This window comes from Mesoplodon densirostris, chromosome 4, assembly GCF_025265405.1.
Source record: "Mesoplodon densirostris isolate mMesDen1 chromosome 4, mMesDen1 primary haplotype, whole genome shotgun sequence".
Lineage (NCBI taxonomy): Eukaryota > Metazoa > Chordata > Mammalia > Artiodactyla > Ziphiidae > Mesoplodon > Mesoplodon densirostris.
Genome location: NC_082664.1, coordinates 96,241,950 through 96,263,525, shown reverse-complemented (window position 1 = coordinate 96,263,525; position 21,576 = coordinate 96,241,950). Strand labels below are relative to the sequence as shown.

The 21,576-nt window shown below is 40.0% G+C and overlaps 1 protein-coding gene across 1 annotated transcript in view; it reads right to left on the bottom strand.

Annotated features, from left to right (window-relative positions):
• Positions 1 to 16,067: 16,067 nt before the first annotated feature.
• Positions 16,068 to 21,576, bottom strand: part of GLDN (gliomedin) — a 65,706-nt gene continuing 60,197 nt past the window's right edge. The window contains exons 7-10 of the mRNA XM_060098378.1: positions 20,830 to 20,913; positions 20,607 to 20,732; positions 18,912 to 19,062; positions 16,068 to 16,545 (exon numbers count right to left, since the gene is read on the bottom strand). Of these exons, the coding sequence (XP_059954361.1) occupies positions 16,068 to 16,545; positions 18,912 to 19,062; positions 20,607 to 20,732; positions 20,830 to 20,913 (839 nt within the window). The remainder of the gene's footprint in view (positions 16,546 to 18,911; positions 19,063 to 20,606; positions 20,733 to 20,829; positions 20,914 to 21,576) is intronic.

The following is a 21,576-nucleotide window of genomic DNA, read 5'->3' as shown; positions in this document are numbered from 1 at the left end:
CATGACAGTATACATAGAGAATCCTAAAGATGCTACCAGAAAACTACAAGAGCTAATCAATGAGTTTGGTAAAGTTGCAGGACACAAAATTAATACACATCAATCTCTTGCATTCCTACACACTAATGATGAAAAATCTGAAAGAGAAATTAAGTAAACACTCCCATTTACCACTGCAACAAAAGGAGTAAAATACCTAGGAATAAACCTACCGAGGGAGACAAAAGACCTGTATGTAGAAAACTATAAGACATTGGTGAAAGAAGTTAAAGATGATACCAACAGATGGAGAGATATATTGTGTTCTTGGATTGGAAGAATCAATATTGTGAAAATGACTCTACTACCCAAAGCAATCTACATATTCAATGCAATCCCTATGAAATTACCAACGGCATTTTTTACAGAACTAGAATAAAAAATCTTAAAATTTGTATGGAGACAAAAAAGACCCCAAATAGCCAAAGCAGTCTTGAGGGAAAGAAACAGAGCTGGAAGAATCAGACTCCCTGACTTAAGACTATACCACAAAACTACAGTAATCAAGACAATAAGGTACTGGCACAAAAACAGAAACATAGGTCAATGGAACAAGATAGAAAGCCCCGAGATAAACCCACATACCTATGGTCAACTAATCTATGACAAAGGAGACAAGGATATACAATGGAGAAAAGACAGTCTCTTCAATAAGTGGTGCTGGGAAAACTGGACAGCTACATGTAAAAGACTGAAATTAGAAGACTCCCTAACACCATACACAAAAATAAACTCAAAATGGATTCGAGACCTAATGTAAGACTGGACACTATAAACCTCTTAGAGGAAAACATAGGAAGAACACTCTTCGACATAAATCACAACAAGATCTTTTTTGATCCACCACCTAGAGTAATGGAAATAAAAACAAAAATAAGCAAATGGGACCTAATGAAACTTCAAAGCTTTTGCCCAGCAAAGGAAACCATAAACAAGACGAAAACCCTCAGAATGGGAGAAAATATTTGCAAATGAATCAATGGACAAAGGATTAATCTCCAAAATATATAAACACCTCATGCAGCTCAATATTAGAAAAACAAACAGCCCAATCCAAAAAAGTACAGAAGACCTAAATAGACATTTCTCCAAAGAAGACATACAGATGACCAAGAAGCATATGAAAAGCTGCTCAACATCACTAATTATTAGAGAAATGCAAATCAAAACTACAACGAGGTATCACCTCACACCAGTTAGAATGGGCATCATCAGAAAATGTACAAACCACAAATGCTGGAGAGGGTGTGGAGAAAAGAGAACCCTCTTGCACTGTTGGTGGGAATGTAACTGATACAGCCACTATGGAGAACAGTATGGAGGTTCCTTAAAAAACTAAAAATTGAATAACCATATGATCCAGCAATCCCACTACTGGGCATATACCCAGAGAAAACCATAATTCAAAAAGATACATGCACCCCAATGTTCATTGCAACACTATTTACAATAGCCAGGTCACGGAAGCAACCTAAACACCCATCAGCAGACGAATGGATAAAGAAGATGTGGTACATATATACAATGGAATATTACTCAGCCATAAAAAGGAACAAAATTGGGTCATTTGTAGAGACGTGGATGGATCTAGAGACTGTCATACAGAGTGAAGTAAGTCAGAAAGAGAAAAAAATATATCGTATATTAATGCATATATGTGAAACCTAGAAAAATGATACAGATGAACCGGTTTGCAGGGCAGAAATTGAGACACAGATGTAGGGAACAAACTTATGGACACCAAGGGAGGAAAGCGGTGTGGGGGTGGGATGAACTGGGCAATTGGGATTGACATGTATACACTGATGTGTATAAAATTGATGACTAATAAGGACCTGCTGTATAAAAAATAAATTAAATTAAATTAAAAAATTAAAAAAAAATTTAGAGAAGAGCTAACACCTCTCCATCTGAAACTATTCCAAAAAATTGCACAGGAAGGAACACTCCCAAACTCATTCTATGAGGCCACCAACACCCTGATACCAAAACCAGACAAAGATTCCTCAGAAAAAAGAAAATTACCAACCAATATCACTGATGAACATAGATACAAAAATCTGCAACAAAACAGTAGGAAACTGAATCCAATAATACATTTGAAGGATCATACACCATGATCAAGTGGGATTTATCCCAGGGATGAAAGTATTTTTCAATATCTGCAAATCACTCTGCATGATTCACCACATCAACAAATTGAAGAATAAAAACCATGCGATCATCTCAATATATGCAGAAAAAGCTTTTGACAAAATTCAACACCCATTTATGATAAAAACTCTCCTGAAAGTGGGCATAGAAGCAACCTACCTCAACATAATAAAGGTCATGTATGACAAACCCACCGCTCACATCATTCTCAAAAACTGAAAACATTTCCTCTAACATCAGGAACAAGACAAAGATGTGCACTCTTTCCACTGTTATGCAACATATTTTTGGAAATTGTATCCTTGGCAATCAGATAAGAAAAAGAAATAAAAGGAATCCAAATCGGAAAAGAAGAAGGAAAACTGTCACTGTTTGCAGATGACATGATACTATACATAGAAAATCCTAAAGATGATACCAGAAAACTGCTAGAGCTCATCAATGCATTCGGCAAAGTTGCAGGATACAAAATAAATACAGATATCTCTTGCATTTCTATACACTAACAATGAAAGATCAGGAAGAGAAATTAAAGAAACAATGCCATTTACCATTGCATCAAAATAATAAAATACGTAGGAATAAACCTACCTAAGGAGGCAAAATCCTGTACTCCAAAAACTATAAGACACTGATGTAAGAAATCAAAGATGACACAAACAGATGGAAAGATGTACTATGTTCTTGGACTGGAAGAATCAATATTGTCAAAATGACTACATCACCCAAGGCAATGTACAGATTCAATGCAATCCCTATCAAATTACCAATGACGTTGTTCACAGAACTAGAACAAAAAAATTTAAAATTTGTATGGAAACACGAAAGACCCTGAAGAGCCAAAGCAATCATGAGAAAGAAAAACAGAGCTAGATGAATCAGGCTCCCTGACTTCCAACTATACTACAAAGTTACAGTAATCAAGACAGTATGGTACTGGCACAAAAACAGAAATGTAGATCAATGGAACAGGATAGAAAGACCAGAGATAAACCCACGCACATATGGTCACCTTATTTTTGATAAAGGAGGTAAGAATATACAATGGAGAAAAGACAGCCTCTTCAATAAATGGTGCTGGGAAAACTGGACAGTTACATGTAAAAGAATGAAATTAGAACACTCCCTAACACCATACACAAAAATAAACTCAAAATGGATTAAAGATCTAAATGTAAGACCAGATGTTGTAAAACTCTTAGAGTATTATAGGCTGAACACACTTCGAAGTAAATCTCAACAATCTTTTTTGATCTGTCTTCTAGAGTAGTGGAAATAAAAACAAAAATAAACAAAAGGGACCTAATTAAACTCAAAAGCTTTTGCAGAGGAAAAGAAACCATACACAAAATGAAGAGACAACCCACAGAATGAAAGAAAATATTTGCAAACGAGACCTAGATTAATTTCCAAAATTTCCACACAACTCATGCAGCTCAATATCAGAAAAACAACCAATTGAAAAATGGGCAGAAGACCTAAATAAATATTTCTCCAAAGACATATAGATGACCAAGAGGTACATGAAAAATGCTCAACATTTCTAATTATTAGAGAAATGTGGATCAAAACTACAATGAGATTCAACCTCACACTGGTCAGAATGGCCATCATCGAAAGGTCTACAAACAATAAATGCTGGAGAGGGTGTGGAGAAAAGGGAACCCTCTCTATTGTTGGTGGGAATGTAAACTGGTATAGCCACTATGAAGAACAGTATGGAAGTTCCTTAAGAAACTAAAAATAGAGCTACTCTATGATCCAGCAATCCCACTCCTGGGCCTATATCTGGAGAAAAACATGGTTCGAAAGGATACATCCACTCCAATGTTCATTGCAGTGCTGTTTACAATAGTCAAGACATAGAAGCAACCTAAATGTCCATTGACAGATATATGTATAAAGGTGTGGTACATATATACAATGGAATATTACTCAGGCATAAAAAATGAAATAATGCTATTTACAGTAACATGGATGGAGCTGGAGATTATCACACTAAGTTAAGTAAGTCAGACAGAGAAAGACAAACATCATATGATATCGTTTATATGTGTAATTTTAAAAACGATACAAATGAACCTATTTACCAAACAGAAACAGACTCAAAGACTTTAGAGAATGAACTTATGCTTATCGGGGGGAATTGTTGGGGGGAGGGATAGACTGGGAGTTTGGGATTGACACGCACACACACTACTATATTTAAAATAGAAAACCAACAAGGACCTACTGTATAGGACAGGGAACTCTGTTCAGTATCGTGTAATACCCTAAATGGGAAAATAATTTGAAAAAGAATAGATACATGTATATGTATAACTGAATCACTTTGCTGTACACCTGAAACTAACACTGTTAGTTTAACATCACTGTTAATCAACTATGCTCCAATATAAAATAAAAATTTTTAAAAAGAAATTGAAGGTATAAGTAAATTCTGTGCTCATGGATTAGAAGAATCAATATTGTTAAAATGTCTGCTTTACACAAAGCAACCTACTGATTCATTGCAATTCCTATAAAAATTCCAAGGACATTTTTTCACAGAAATAGAACAAATAATCCTAAAATTTATATGGAACCACTGAAGACCCCTAATAGTCAAAGCAATCCTGAGAAAGAGGAACAACACTGGAGGCATCACACTTACTGATGTCAAACTATATTACAGAGCTACAGTAATAAAAGCAGTATGTTATTGGCATAAAAACGGACACATAGGTTAATGGAGAGTTAAGTTAACAGGTTAACAGAATGGAGAGCCCAGAAATAAACCCAACCACATAAGGTTAACTAATTTATGACAGAGGAGCCAAGAATAGGCAGTGGAAAAAGGCAGTCTCTTCAATAAATGGTTTTGGAAAAACTGGACAGCAACATGCAAAAGAATGAAACTAGACTACTATCTTACACTATCTTACACAAAAATCAACTCAAAATGGATTAAAGACTTGAATATAAGACATGAAATCATAAAACTCCTAGAAGAAAACATAGGTAAGTGGTAAGTTCCTTGATATAGGTCTTGGCAATGATTTTTTTGGATTTGACACTAAAAGCAAAGGTAACAAAAGCAAAAACAAACAAGTGGGACTACATCAAACTGAAAAACTTCTATACAGCAAAAGAAACCATTAACAAAATGAAAAGGCAACCTACTGAATGGGAGAAAATATTTCAAATCATACATTTGACAAGGGATTAATATCCAAAATAAATAAAGAACAAACTCAATGGCAAAAAAACACAAAACTGATTAAAAATGGGCAGAAGATCTGAGTAGATATTTTTTCAAAGACATACAGATGGCCAATAGGTACAGGAAAATATGTTGAACATCACTAATCATCAGGTAAATGCAAATTAAAACCATGATGAGATATCACCTCACACTTCTCAGAATGGCTATTTTCAAAAAGACAAGAGATAACAAGTGTTAGTGAGGATGTGGAGCAGGAACCCTCTTGCACTGTTGGGGGGAATGTAAATTTGTGCAGCCACTATGGAAAACAGTATGAGGGCTCCTCAAAAAATTAAAAATAGAACTACCATATGATCCAGCAATTCTACTTCTGGGTATTTAGCTGAGAAAATGAAAACACTAACTCAAAAAGATATATACACCCCTATATTCGTTACAGCCTTATTTACAACAGCCAAGATATGGAAGCCACCTAAGTGTCTACCGTTAGATGAATGGAAAAGGAAAATGTGATATACATACAATGGAATATTATTTAGCCATAAAAAGAATGAAATCTTGCCTATTTTGACAGCATGGATGGGCCTCACTGGCATTATGCTATGTGAAATAAGTCAGACAGAAATACAAATACCATATGATCTCTTAAAAGTGGAAAGTGTAAATCCCAAATTCATAGGTACAGAAAACTGACTGGTGGTTGCCAGAGGAGGGGGTTGTGGTGGTGGTGGGGGGAATAGAAGAAGGTGTTGAAAAGATACAAACTTCCATTTATATAATAAGTGCTGAGGATGTAATGTACAACATGCTGAGTATAGTTAATAATACTGTATTACATATTTGTAAGCTGCTAAGAGAGTAAATCTTAAAACTTCTCATCACAAGGAAAAAAAGTTTTAATTATGTGAGGTGATGGATGTTAACTAAACTTACTGTGATAATCATTTTGCATTATATATACATATACATACATTTATCAAATCATTATGTTGTACACCTAAAACTAATGCTATATGTCAATTATATCTCAATAAAATTGGAGGGAAAAAAACATCCAAACAACTGATTGCCTATTCCCTCCAAATGTGAAATAAAGACTTAAATGTGCAAAAGATCAATGTCACCAGCAGATCTGTACAATAAGAAATGTAAAAGGAATGTAAAGGCAGTCAGTCTTTGAAGCCAAAAGAAAATGATACCAGATGGAGGTTTGGATCTACACAAAAGAGTGAAGAGCACCAGTAGCTGTAACTACATAGATAAATTATATAAAGACTTTTACCTCACTATTTATATCTCTTTTAAAAACAACTGAATATATACACTACTATGTATAAAATAGATAACAAGTGAAAACCGACTGTATAGCACAGGGAACTCTGCTCAATGCTATGTGGTGACCTAAATGGGAAGGAAATCCAAGGAAGAGGGGGATATACATATACGTGTGGCTGATTCACTGCTGTACAGCAGAAACTAACACAACATTGTAAAACAGCTATACTCCAATAAAAAAAAGACAGTTGATTGCTTGAAGCAAAAATAATAAAAATATACTTCTGGTTTTATAATCTATGTACTGGTGAAATACATGACAAAAATATCACAAAGACTAGGAGAGAAGAATGAAAGTATATTGTCAAAAAGTTCTTACACTATGTGTAAAATGGTGTATTGCTTGAAGATAGACTGTGATAAACAGTAAAAACTAAAGTAAAATAACACAAAATAATGTAACTAATAAGCAAAGAAAGGAAGTAAGGTGAAATTATAAAAACAGTTTTCATTAGTCCACAAGGTAGCAGAAAGATAGAAAAAAAGGACCAAAGGACAGATGAGACCATAGCAAGATGGTAGATTTAAGCCAACCATATCAACAATTACATCATACGTAAATGTTGTAAACCACAGATCAGCAAACATTTTCTTAAAGGCCATATAGTACATATTTTACATTTGCAAGTTATAAAGTCTCTGTTGTCACTACCTAACTCTGCTGTTGTAGCACAAAAGCAGCCACAGTCAATACATAAAGAAATGGATGTGGCTGTGTTCCAATAAAACATTTACAAAAACAGGAAGCATAGCAGGCCATAGTTTACTAGTCCCTTGTTTACCTCAGTTCAAAGGCAGAAATAGATTGAGAAAAAAAGCAAGACCTAAATATATGCTGCCTACAAAAAAATATTTTAATATGATACCCACCAATTAAAAGTAAAAGGATGGAAAAAGATATACCATGCTAATATGAATCAAAAGAAAGCTGGAGGGGGCCTCCCTGGTGGCGCAGTGGTTGAGAGTCCGCCTGCCGATGCAGGGGACACGGGTTCGTGCCCCGATCCCGGAGGATCCCACATGCCGCGGAGCGGCTGGGCCCGCGAGCCATGGCCGCGGAGCCTGTGTGTCCGGAGCCTGTGCTCCGCAACGGGAGAGGCCACAGCAGTGAGAGGCCCGCGTAAAGCAAAAAAAAAAAAAAAAAAAAAAAAAAAAAAAAAAAAAAAAGAAAGCTGGAGGGCCTATGTTAATATTAGCCAGAGTACATCTAGAGAGCAAAAGGAAGGATAGGGTGCAAAGAGAGTCAGCAAGCAGTAAGATGGCTACACCTTCTGCCAAATGGATAAGGTTGCCAATACGTATTTCATTGCCAGACTCCTAGGAATGAGGCCAACCAAGTAAGATAGAAAAGGACTTGTCGAACCTCCTTCATGTGGGTGTGCCTTTAGCCCTTGCTACTGTACTAGAAGGGTCAAAGGAGCTGGAAAGAATGGAGGAATCCTAAGCTTCTTTCTGAGAGGCAGTAAAGAATAGTTACTAACAGTGTGGGTTCTTGTGTCAGACAGCCTGAGTTTGAATCCTAATTTTACCATTTACAAACCGAGTGAGAGTGAGTGAGTTTCTTAATCTCTTTTAATCTGGGAAATGGGGATAAGTTTGTACCTTATGGACTTCCCATGAGAATTACATGAGTTAATACATGTGAAGCATTTAGTACAGCACCTGGCACATAGTCAGTACTTAATAAATGTGAACTATGATGATGACACTGATGTTGCCAACCACTGTGGTATTCCTTTGGAGAAAATGAAGCGTTGTACCCTGCTTGTGCAACAATCTTTAAGTTGACACAATGACCCCCATCCTCTAGGAGTAAAATGTTCTTAAATATAAGTACCATTTGGAAAATAGATAACTAATAAGGACCTACTATATAGCACAGAGAACTCTACTCAATACTCTGGAATGAAATGCATGGGAAAAGAATCTTTAAAAAGAGTGGATATATGTATATGTAAAAAAATGTACCATTTGGGGTGGCATGACTTAACCCAGGTGAATAAGGAAAAACTCAAGTTTTCCACATTTCCCCTCTACTCTCACGCTCCTGCAACACACAATACTTCTGACACCAGATGTGTGGGAGTTTTCACCCACTATGAAATTCTTGGATACTGGTTGGTGTCTTAAAATTCAACTCAATTCTGACATTATCTACCTGGAGATAGCATGAGAGCCCACAGGATAAAGGCTCAGTCCTACAAGGTTGCCCCTGCTTCAGATGCCAATTGCAAGTCCACGTTGTTACCTGTGCTTCTGACTAACCGGCTATAGATCAGAAGTTCCAATGACTTCCTCTTTGGTTTTGATTAATTTGCTACAGCATCTCACAGAATTCAGAGAAACATTTTCCTTACTAGATCACCAGTTTATTATAAAATGATAAAACTCAGGAATAGCCAGTTGGAGGAGAAGCATAGGGCAAGGTATGGAAAAAGGACTTGGAGCTTTCATGCCCTCTCTGAGGGCACCACTCTCCCCAAATCTCCACATGTTCACCAACCCAGAAGTTCTCCAAACCCTGTCTTTTTGGTTTTCTTATGGAGACTTCATTATACAGGCATGATTGATTAAATCATGCCTACATAATTAAATCACTGGTGATTGATTCAACCTCCAGCCCCTCTCCCCTCCCCAGGGGTTGGTGTGGGACTGAAAGTTCCAACCCTCTAATCATAGTTGGCTATAATGGCAACCTGCCCCTATGCTATGTTACCTAGGGGCTTTCCAAAAGTCACTTCATTAACAACAAAAGACACCCTTATGGCTCTCATCACAGGAAATTCTGAGGTCTAGGAGCTCCGTGCCAGAAAGGAGACAAAGACCAATATATATTTCTTATTATAAATCACAAGATCACACCAGGTTTCAGCAACTTGAAACCAGGTGTAGGTGAAATCCGGCCCACACCTTTTTTGTGCAGTCTGCAAGCTAAGAATGCTTTTTGTGTTTTTAAATAGTTAAAACCATTTTGTGACACATGAAAATGATACCACTCAAATTTCAGTGTCCATAAGTTGTATTGGAATCAGCCATGCTCACTCATTGGCATATTGTCTGTGAGTGTTTTCAGCCACAACAGCAGAGTTCAGGAGTTGCAACAGTTCAGAGACCGCGTGTCCCACAAAGCCTAATATATTTATTATCAGACCTTTTACAGAAAAAAGTTTGCCAACAAGCTTGATTTAATGCATCCTTGAACTTCGCCCTTGTTTCTAAATGACCACAAACACTACACAAACTGCAACTTGGAAACTGCCGACTCAGATATCTCCATCCTAAATGGCAGAGTCCCAATCTTTCTCTGGCCAGGTCCTCACCTGGGTATAGCGTCTTTCTTCTGTTGGGAGTTTAATCTTTGGAGCTTCGCAAAAAGCTTCTTTGGAGCTGATCTTCAAGTCCGGGGTCTGGTCCTCAGCTTTTTCTGCACTTCTACTGCAGGAGACAAGAGCCTCTTTGTGAGCTGCTAAGGAGGCCCTGAGCTTTCCCACATAGCTTTCAGTTGGCAATTAATTGCTCTCAGCTTTTTCTTATCTTTTTCCTTTTAGAGGGTCAATCAAGCTTAGCAATAGCCACCGGATTTCTTTATCCTTTTAGTCCCTATTTCTCCATGATCTCAAACACCTGATATAAAACATTAGCTGATGTATTCCTTTCCACTGCTATACCATTCCAGCTTCCCACCAATGAAAGTTCTAACAATTGAACCACCACATTGTTCCAGTGGCTATTTGTGCTCAATCTATTGTCAGCCATGAGGTCCTTATTGCAAACAGGGTGGTGAAGGATTCAGCTCCAAAGCCCCATCAGTGGCTTCATTCTGGGACCACACATGGTTAGGGTTCCCAGATTTTGTAAATATAAATACAGTACTCTCAGTTAAGTAAGAATTTCAGAAAAACAAAATTTTTAGTGTAAGTATATCCCATGCCTTATCCGGGACATATTTATATACTAAAAAAATTGTTGTTCTTTACCTGAAATTAAAATTTAGCTGGGCATCCTGTATTTCACCTGGTAACTCTACAACAGGTTGGGTTCCGCAGGAAGCAAACTCTGAGATGGAGTTTAGCTAGTAGGATGTCATTAAAGAGTGCCCTTGTTATCAATACCTTTGGAAGGATTGGAGGAGAAGGAAGCAAGAGGGCAGAAGGAAAAGTCAGTCCGTGATGCAGGTCCAGTGACAGATTTGGCTGAGCTCTGGGGATCTCTGGCACTAGAATGGCCCTTTAGAGTAGTTCCAAGTTGGGCTGAGTTGTCCAGGCCCTTATACTCACACTGATCCGTCATTGGATGAGGGAGTGCTTTCTGGGTGGAGGGGATCTCTGCAGACGAGGCAATTCCTGAAGGGGCTGACGGCTGAAGGCTATATGCCAACAGCACTCCCAGCACCAGGGGCAGAAAGGCTTTCCTGAAGTGGAATCCATGTAGTGAGTGCATCACAGTGTCTACTACGCTTGGAGACAGGATTAAAACATTGAGCAGAGAGAATAGATCATATTTAAGGGCTTTTCCACTTGAGCATCTATGATTAAGTGAAATAATGTGTTCAGATTGCCTAGAAGAGACCATGGCCCATAGCTGGTAAGCACCAGGCAGTAGTTGTGTTGATGTCTCTAAAACTTTGGGCAGGAAGGGTTGTCCAGTGGTGGGGCAGTTTTTAGAGTAACACGTGGCACTGCTTCAGCATGCTTACCTACCAACAGTCAGAAGGTGATGACTGTTGAGAAATTCTTTGGTGGGGAGTGTTCTCTGCCTGACTAGGCTTGATTTGGCATTTTCCTCTAGATAGAGCTTTTCAAAAAGGAATGCCTTTTGAAAAAATCTTCAAAGTTAATTATTTTCTCTTTCCTGTTACAGAGACCAGATCTTCCCTTTGAAAGTGGCAGAGTGAGGTGGAAAACATGATCATAAAGTCAGGAAACAGTGTCTCATGTTTACCTTGGCACTTAAGCTGTGATGTTGGGTGAATCTTCTCTGGCCTCACTTTTCTAGGCTTTTAAATGAGAGGGTTGGAGTGGGTATTCTGTGAAGGTTCTATCTAGTGTTGACCATTTGTAATCCTGTGAATGTGTATGTGGCCTCTTGGCAAATGAGATTGGGACACTGACCATGCCAGATTGCTAGACACAAGACTTCAGCAATTTTGAAATTAATTTTTTAGATTTTAGAAAGTAGTTTAACCACCACTTTTCAAGTAGCTCAGTTTTTGAGACTGATCATGGCAAATTACTTGGAGGGAAAGGTAGGAAGACAAGTTAAGTTCTTTCTTATTTTAAATCATAGAGTGAACAGCTATAAGATTGAATATGTTAACATCCCATGCAAGGTCTGAATGGTTCAATTAAAGGGGCAAGGCTATGTTCTTCATGGACTTTTATTTCTTTTTTGTTTTGTATTATTTTAAAGACAAAAGTCATCAGTAGCACATGCCTGGGCCTCCCAGTAACAGAGACACTTCTAGGGAAGGTTTTAAAGAAGCTCTGTAGATCAAGGCAGCAGGTCCTTGAATTGTTTTTTTCATTATTTGAGGGCAGTTTTATTGTAAATTTGTTGTGTGACTAAGGGACCATTTTTTGGTGACATGAAGTGTTAACTACCTCATCAAACAGACCAATAGATAGAAACTGTTGATGCTGTGCCCCTCACTCATCTCTGCAGCCCTTGAATAAGGCTGTAAGAATAACAGGGTCACTCTGGTTCCCTGTAGGGATGAACTATAAAAGTTGCATTTATAATTTATTAAGAATCAATTTTTAGAGCATTTCTCATTTCACACAGAAAAATCAAGGGAGGTACATAGTACTATTATCCACATTTTACATATGAAACAGGTTCTGAGGGATTGAGAGACTTGCCCAAATTCACACAAATCCAATTTTAAAAATTTCTTCTTTTTTATTTTTAGCCTAAAAAGTCATGTCCTTTGTACTTGCCTCACCTAAGCCAATTAGTTAGCAAATATTCATTGCATTTATGTCAGTAAGCATCTAGTCTTAGTAACTAGTACCTTTTTCATGTTTTCCTATAGAGAAAACATAGTCCATATCAATGATTTTTTTCAGTATTCAAAAGAGCTAGCAAACTGTGAGAGTTTGGACAGAGGAACAACAAATATAATTCTACCACAGTACTACTGGTTTTTGGTTGTTATTTTTTCTTTTAAATGTTACATGTAAATTAATAAGAGGTACAGATAACACTACACTTGTTTCAACACGTGATTGTGTTCAGCAATTATTATTTTTATTGACTAATTAGATTAAAGTTAAATAAATTCTAACCAAAAAAGAGACATTCACCATGATTCATTTGTTGTTCAGAATAGTTCAGAATCTGTGGTTACAGACTGGATATTATGGCTTTTAATGCAGTGTGGTACACCACGTCACAGCAGCTTCATGAAGACTGAAAAGCCTGATCACGAACTTCTCCTTCATCTGGTTTGTGATCAGCCAGTCACAGCCAAAGTGTAGTCTGCGCAGCTATAAAATGACACCTGGTTCTTCAAGCATTTTGGTGTCTCATTTGACTTTTTTATCTTGCAAACTTGGAAGGTAAGAGACTGTGAAGGTACCTAAGATCAGAATTCCTCATTTTAAAACTTTTCCCCCAGGACTCTTTCTTTGTCATAACACCTGTGCTTAGTGATACGTTGAGACCATAACCACCACATGGCTTCAATAGGACACATTATCAGTTTGCAAGAAAATGCTTTGAAATAGGGTTCACCCACATTTGAGGTTGGGAGGGGTGGTTTTATTTACTTTCTGGTGGGAAGCTATCTGCTTTAGATTAAAGAAGAATTAGAGAATTATCTGGTTTGATTCTGACATCAGAAGTGCAGACATCTGGAAAGTGCTTTAAAGTAACTTTGGTTATAAGTGACAATGTAAACGGCTAAAATGATATCTTGACTTAAAAACATTAGGTGGTACATTCTATTTTAGCAGTGAGCTCAAACCTTTCTCTCTCTCTCTTTTTTTTTTTTTAAATCAAACAGTGCAGGAAAGAATGAGTAAAATCTGAATTCTTTTCACTCTGTAAAGACAAACTTGTCACCCTTATTATGAAATTACTCATTTTTGTTTGTTGGTCAAACTCAGTTGTCCTTATATTACTCTGCCATAGCAAAAAAAGAGAGAGAGAGAGAGAAATCCCAGTATAAACTTCGCTATATGTGAGTATATGTGAGTGAGTGAGTATATGATTCCTTACCAAAAATTTACGGTGCTAAGATAGCTCAAATATAAAGACTAGGGTTTCTAAAACTTTTTTTCTAAAAGAAATATGTGCTAACTCAATAAGTAACCTCTTTTGGTTGCTACTGTATATACAATTAGTATTGTATATATTACTATTACAACTACCACTATGAAATTATACACATATTCAGGTCCCCTATGTCCAGAAACAGCAATGCATATTTTTAAATAGTTTAAAAGAAGACTAGTATATATTAAACACATTGATCTTGAACATGAAACTCTATTTTACTTTGTTATAAAACATGAATCTGAAGAGAGTATTTTTTAAAAGCTGTGATGACATGACACAACCAATCTAATTAAAAAGTGGGGAAAAAAGTTTCAAATACCCATTATTTTGAGAACACAACAACAATAAATTCCCTAATAGCTGCCTAGGTTTATTCAGGGTGTGGGGAGATTTAAATATTTAAATCTGTACTTCCCCTAAGTTTTAAAATGCTTTTATTAATAAGGTATAAAGCCAGGACTCAGGGCCACTGAGAATCGATTTGGCTCCAGTGAAAAAGTTTCAGAAGCTCTCCCCCCAACACATTCATGTACTCAGTGAGAGCAAGTTGCTGAAAAATCTTTACATAAGCATCTCCCTAGGTCTCTTTCCTGGCTGCAGGACCACAGAAACTTTCCAGATTCCTTTCGACTCTCAGTGGCGCTGCCTGGACCTCAGTGCTGGGCTGAAGGGAAAATATGCATATCTAAGGGCATTTAGGAGCAGGTTAAACTGGATTTTCTCCTTGCGTCCGAAGGAACCAGATCACATTCTTTAAAACTGTATTAGGGTAAGAACAGTTCATTAACTACTTTTTGGGAGGGCCACTTAATTTTATGCTGTTCTCACCCTTCTTCTTTACCAAAAACTCAAGCCATATAAATGACCACTTTTTTGTCTGGAACAAAACAAAATATAACAAACAGGCTCAGGTGAATAAGCCCTTTCAAGAATTAGGCTCACTTTATGTTCTAGATCAGGGGTTGGCAAACTTTTGCTGTAAAGGGCCAGAGAGTAAATGTTTTAGGTTTTTTGGGCTGTTACTCAACCTTCTTGCAGTGATTCAACTCTGCCAGTGTAGAGGAAAAGTAGTCATATACTATAATACATAACCAAATGCCTGTGACGGTGTGGAATAAAACTTTGTTTACAAAAACAGACGATGGGCTGGCTTTGGCCGGAGGGTCACAGTTTGCTCATCCCTCTTCTAGATAATAATCACGAATGGTGCCTTCTGAAAACTGCAAAGTGCTTCCCAAGGTTCTCGCCAGAGTAATGCCCACTAGCACAGAATTTACTCTGATAGCAGATCCATATCTGTGGCAGAAGAACCCTGCAAGACCTGAGGATTCAATGTTTATGACCCAACCTGCGAATCAGCATGATCAAAAATTGATAGGAACCTGGAAGGGCCTGTTTCTGTTTCATTAGGCAACACAAGCAGGTAGCTATTCCTGGCTTTTGCTAATCTTGGAGTGGTAATCAGGAGCTGAGGATAATGACCACTCTGGTGCTGTGGTGGCAGGTGCAGATGCAGAGAAAGGTAATAAATTAGGGGTAATAAGGTACCTCAGCAGCCTTAAGGGGTCAGTGCAGCTTCCAAGGCACCAAGTCATCACTAAGGAATTTGTTGCTCAAGCAATCAGGCTGATCAACTCAGAGGTAAAATTGCTCAGCATGTAGCTAAAAACCAAAAATCAAAACCAAATATGTAAAAGTTGTGAGAGCAGCAACAGCTAAGAATCACAGAGTTCCCTACAACTTGAGGAAATCTTACCAATCATCTTAGCCAGCCCTTTCAAATTACCAGTGGGGAAAACGAAACCTAAAGAGGGAGAGGTAACTTGCCCAGCTAGTTTGTAAAGGAATCACCAAATATCAGCCATTTTTGAGTTCCAATCTGTTATTTTCTCCTACAGAATCTGAATTAAAAGGGGGTCAGCGACCATATAAATACCCATGTCATGTGATTATGACAGCTAAGTACCTGACCACCCTTAAAGACAAGTTTTCTATTGGGATATACATGGTACCAGAGAACAGCTGAAATTTACTGAGGGGAATAGAATACATCCCATCACTGGTTTAATGTAGCTGACAAAAACTGTACAGGATAAAGCATTAAATGGCCATCTTCCCAAGAATATAAATTCTGGTCTCTCATATTGTATGATAACATGGCAAGAACAGATGGGGAAGTTCTTAAATCGAAGTTTGCATTGATCTGTTTCCCTCCTAACAAATCAAAGGCAAATGTTATCCTCATATCTTTGGTGTCCGTGACATAGAGGATCCCTCGGGCAATGAAGGCGTTGCCAGCCTTGGATTTTGGGTACGTGGTGTTGATGTGCTGCACCACAGAGAAGGTCTTCCCATCCAGCTGTGCGACAAGGATGCTCGAGCCATCCACACTGGAAGCATAGATAATCCAAAGGCCCTTTTCATCTACAGCTAAATTGAAGTACGTCTTGGAATTTGCAAAGAGGTATTTTCGATCAAAATACAAGGCATTTTCAAGCTTCAGAGTTTGGGATGTCTCTTTGCCAAATTCAAATCTGAAATGTATAAAAAAGTAGATATGAGCCACCATTTTTGTGGACAAGGGTGGTTTTTTAGGCTCCTCCATTAAACTGGGGTGGGGCCTGAGATTCTGCATTTCTAGTAAGTTCCCGGGTTGTGCTCATTCTACTGTTCCGTCTGCAGTGCTGTGAGCAGCAAGGATGTAGAGGATGGTGACTACATCCCAGTGTCCACCTACTAGCCATGTGACCCCGATAAAATTCCTTAACCTCCTGAATCCTCAGGTGTTTGCTGACCTCCTGAAATGCCCTCTCAAAGTTGCAAGGGGCCTTAAAAGATAATCTAGTCCAGTTGTTTCATTTTACTAATGAGAAAAGGAGAAGTGACTGGCCCAGGAACACAAGTAAGTATCAGAGCCAGAGTTTAAACTCAGGCTTTTGACTCCAAGTTTGGGGGTTCTTCCTCTACTCCATGCTGGAGTTTTAAGACAAAAGTTTCACAGGAGGCTCAATGAAGGAAGTCACCAACTGAGAAGCGAAGCAGCAAAGTCATGGCTGTGACGTCATTTTTCTTGTCTGATAAGTGACTGGATCAATGAAGTGACGGCATGAAATCCCATGCCCCTCAGCTCCCAGAGGCCGTCTGATTTGGCAGACTCCACATCTAGATCATATCAAAAGTGGATTATGATTCAACTGCAGGAATGAAAATTCAGGAACTTTAGGCTAAAGGAAAAGAAAAAACACTAGAGGGTGCCATTGAGCAGCAGAAGAACTGAGAAGGGTGTGAAGCTGCGGGTATGCACTGGAACATAGCGAGCTTGAAACCAATCAAGAAACCCTGAAGTAAGCTTGAAAAGAAGCAAGAGTGAGGGCTTGAGAAGGCCCTGCTTGCCCATCTCAACTCTCGGGGTTCTCCTTCCTCTGAATGCCCGGGATTCAGGACTGCCACTGGGTTCCTGACTAGTACTGGCACCTACAATTGCATTCCTTTTTTCCCAGCAAAAAAAGCATCTAATTCCAGTCTGCCTCTCCTTCTCCTCCCAGTCTGTGGACTGGCACTGGAGCAGGGCCCCAGCATAGGTCTCCTAACCAGTGCCTCACGCAAACTTAGTGTCATTAGAAGACTCTCTTTCTTAGGGTGGTCAGTCCTCCTTTGGGCTCATTTACCCCAGAGCTCCCCTCCTACCACCCCATGTAACAGTGGTCCCCGGGAGCCACAGGATTGAATAAGAACAAATGTCACAGAAAGGAGTGTGTCTGGGGAGAGAGGGCTTCTGAACGGGAGGAGGGTCAGTTATCTTGTTCTGTTAGCACAAGATGCTGTCCAGATGACGAGGTGGTGCAGAAGCCCAGTAGAGGGGGGTGAGAGGCACAGGAGGGGACGCTTGCATCCACGGCTGACACGTGTGTCTAATGTGGCTGGTTTAACTGCACGATGTACTAGGAGACCTGCCCCGATCCTAGCCTAGCTCTGCAGCACCAACAAGGTTGTTGAAGCTGGATCTCACAGAGGGAGAGAGAGAAGGGACCCAGTCCTCCCTCCCTTGTCTCTTGTTTGGAACGACGAGGACCATGGCTTTCGTAACACTGGAATTGTCATTTCAGAGCGGGGTACAGTGGAGGGCTGCAGAGGCTCTGGTCTGCCTTTGCATTTTTAATGAGGTCATAGGAGTTGGAGTCTCTCCTCTGAGGCCACGAGTAAGTAGGCAGGAGAGTTGGAACTTGAGTTCACTGCTCTCTTGATTTGCCCAAGATGACCCGCTTCTGTCTCTAAAGCCCAGAACTCGATTTCTTCAGGAGCCATGCAGACAATTTTCAGCAATTCTTGTGTGAAGCCAGGAAGCTTGGGCTGCTGCCCTGGGCACCGACTACCCGACTACCGTGTGGCCACCTCCCCTCCCCGTGGGAAAGTGGAGGGAGCAGGGGAGGTGGCCTGGCGAGGGCTCCGTCAGGATGACAGAGCGATCTGAAGGCAGGGACTCTGACTTTGCCTTGCAGTCTCTAGTCCTCAGTGATCTCAGCCGTGACATGAAATTCTTCATACCCAACATTTTTCAGAGCAAAAACGATTTCGGGGTATGATACCTTCCCTCTAGAGGGAGCTCTGGGTTCCGCTGCTTCCTTTCCCAAAGGATGAGAAAGCTCCTGCTGTTATCACTCCAGGCCTCCTTCTCTCTGGCCCTGACCTTACTCTTGGTGTCCAGACCAGCAATAAATGCAGATATGGGGCTCACTCATCGTGTCCTGTGGTTCATTTGGTCAGCAAACCCTCACTGATCTCTGGCTGTGTGTCACCCCTGGGGACATAAAGATGATGGAACCACAGTCCCTTCCCCTAAGTAGTTGAAGGATGGGCTGTGGGGCAGAGAGGAGGGTGCCAGGGGCCCCAGGGGACTCACCTCACTATGGTGTTGGAGCCTCCTTTGTGGTAGTAGAGAGAGTTGTTGTGAACGGTGTGCCCACAGCCATGGAAATAGTACGGGAGGTGGATGAGCGTGTAACTGCCGTTCAGCAGTGAGGGCTGGTCCTGGAATTCCTTCACCCTGAGGCCTGCAGGAGGGAAGCCAGTGAAAGGCAATCACAGCTTGGCAATGAGCCGGGGGAGGAAGTTAAAAGGACGGAAGATGAGAGTGAGATGTCCTGTAAGGGTCCTTGTCCACTTTCAAACGTCTCAGGCTCTCAAACCAAAGGCCAATTCTCTTCTATGGATTCCCGAACCATCTTTTTTTTTAGTTTTTTTTTTTAACATTTTTACTGGAGTATAATTGCTTTACAGTGGTGTGTTAGTTTCTGCTTTATAACAAAGTGAATCAGCTATACATATACATATGTCCCCATATCTCTTCCCTCTTGCATCTCCCTCCCTCCCACCCTCCCTATCCCACCCCTCTAGGTGGTCACAAAGCACCTAGGTGATCTCCCTGTGCTATGCGGCTGCTTCCCACTGGCCAGCTATTTTATATTTGGTAGTGAATATATGTCAATGCCACTCTCTCACTTCATCCCATCTTACCCTTCCCCCTCCCCGTGTGTTCAAGTCCATTCTCTACGTCTGCGTCTTTATTTCTGTCCTGCCCCTTGGTTCTTCAGAACCATTTTTTTTTTTTTAGATTCCATATATATGCATTAGCGTACGGTATTTGTTTTTCTCTTTCTGACTTACTTCATGCTGTATGACAGACTCTAGGTCCATCCACCTCACTACAAATAACTCAGTTTCGTTTCTTTTTCCGAACCATCTTTTCAACATAGTAACCACAGAGTTGGCTTTGATCCTCCCAGGAAAATGGCATCACCCTCTCCCCTACAATTTTATAAAATTTTCTATCAGGCTGACATAGGCCTGTATCGGGAAGAGCACCATGCAGTCACCTTCTGCCTCTTGCACTCCACGGTGGCCATGCTGACTCATGACCTTGCTCTTTCCTTTTGAGCCACAGAATCCTTCTCAGCTGGTCATCCAGGCAGTCACTGCCAGCTGATGTGTGAGCCTTGATGAAATGAAGCAGCGTATCTCAGCTATTGCTCTGACTAGTAGGTATGGCCAGGCCTCTTCTGGCATGGGGCCACCGCTACTACCACTGGCAATTCCTGACCACATTCCTTTGGGGCAGTGTGACTAGGGTCATGTTCAGATGCAGCAGACCTGCAAGATGACACTTCACCCTCTCCCCTGGGCCCTCTGCCTACAGATATCTGAGAAAAGTGGCCAAAAGTCTCTCCTTAAAGAAAGATAGACCATGCAGAAGAATTTGTCTCCAACATTTCTTCCACATTACGGTTTTTGGGATTTATAAACCCATCAGTCATAATGCTATTTGTTTCCTTCTGGACACTTTGCTGAAAATTGGAATAAGCTACACTGAGGGTGCCCTGGTCATGTCCCTGTGACCTGAACTGAAAGGCTTGTCACCAGTGTGCTCAACTGAGAAAAGTATTCTGCCTACTCATTTGGGCTTTCTAAAATAAAGAGCAAGTCTGTTACACCAATTAGCAGGGGCTTCAGACACAGAAATAGGATAAGCCTGAAAGGAGGCAACGGATGAAAGATACAATTACAACACAGATATGGATCATCCGCCAAGTGAAAGCACCTGAAAAATGTTCAGTCACCCAGATCCGTTCATCACTCTTGTTAGCAGACTCTCTTATCCAAGTCCCAAACGTCTCTTTAACTTTCAAAACTTGTGTTGGATTTCCAATGGACGTGATCATGGATTCTACCAAAAGAAGAGAAAAGAAAGTTACTCACCTACCAATTATGACTTTTAGCCATCTGATTTCTGAATTTTAAAACAGGGTGCTTTGTTTCTGTACCTGCTTGCAGGGAATGGTGTTCACTGACTTTCTCATCAGCTTTTCCAACCAAGGTATCATCATTTGGTACAGCACACGTCTCACCTAAAACAACAACAACGATAATCAGAGCAAACTAGTTGGCACAGTGAGATATATATAACTTTATAACTGGTTACACAACCTCAAACCAGACTCTAGTTCCGTAAGCATCCTTTACAATAGGCTCACTGAGGTTTTTGCTTGCTTGCTTTTAAGCACCAAGTCATACACTTCCAAATTTTTTCCCCTCCCTGGGGAGTTTCCAACAAGCGTTCCATGACAATATTTGCTAAGATACTACAATCAGGAAAATGTGTCAGCCATCCAAGCACTGAGCAACCTGGGAGAAAGACAAGCTTACTGACATGTTCCTGGTCCCTCTGGGCCAGTGGGAATCTATCACAGTCTGTATTTTTCTGGAGGGATTTTCACTTTCAGGGAAGCTGATGGGGATGAGGGAGCAGTCTCATGATGGGGTGACCCACTTTACCCTGTCTTCCTGAACTGCCAGGGAGTAGAATCACAGAGGAAGAAGGAGCCTAGAGGCAGCCCAGCACAGAGAGATTTGAGCCCCTTCCCACTCCATTTCCCACCTGTTTCTGCTTGAAGGCCTGTAGGACCCAGGTCCTTGAGGGGCACCTGATCCATAGTTGGTTTGAGGCTACAACTGAGCTCAAATTCATCCCTCTTGGCTTGTCATTGTTCCCCTTAGCAAACGGGCTTATT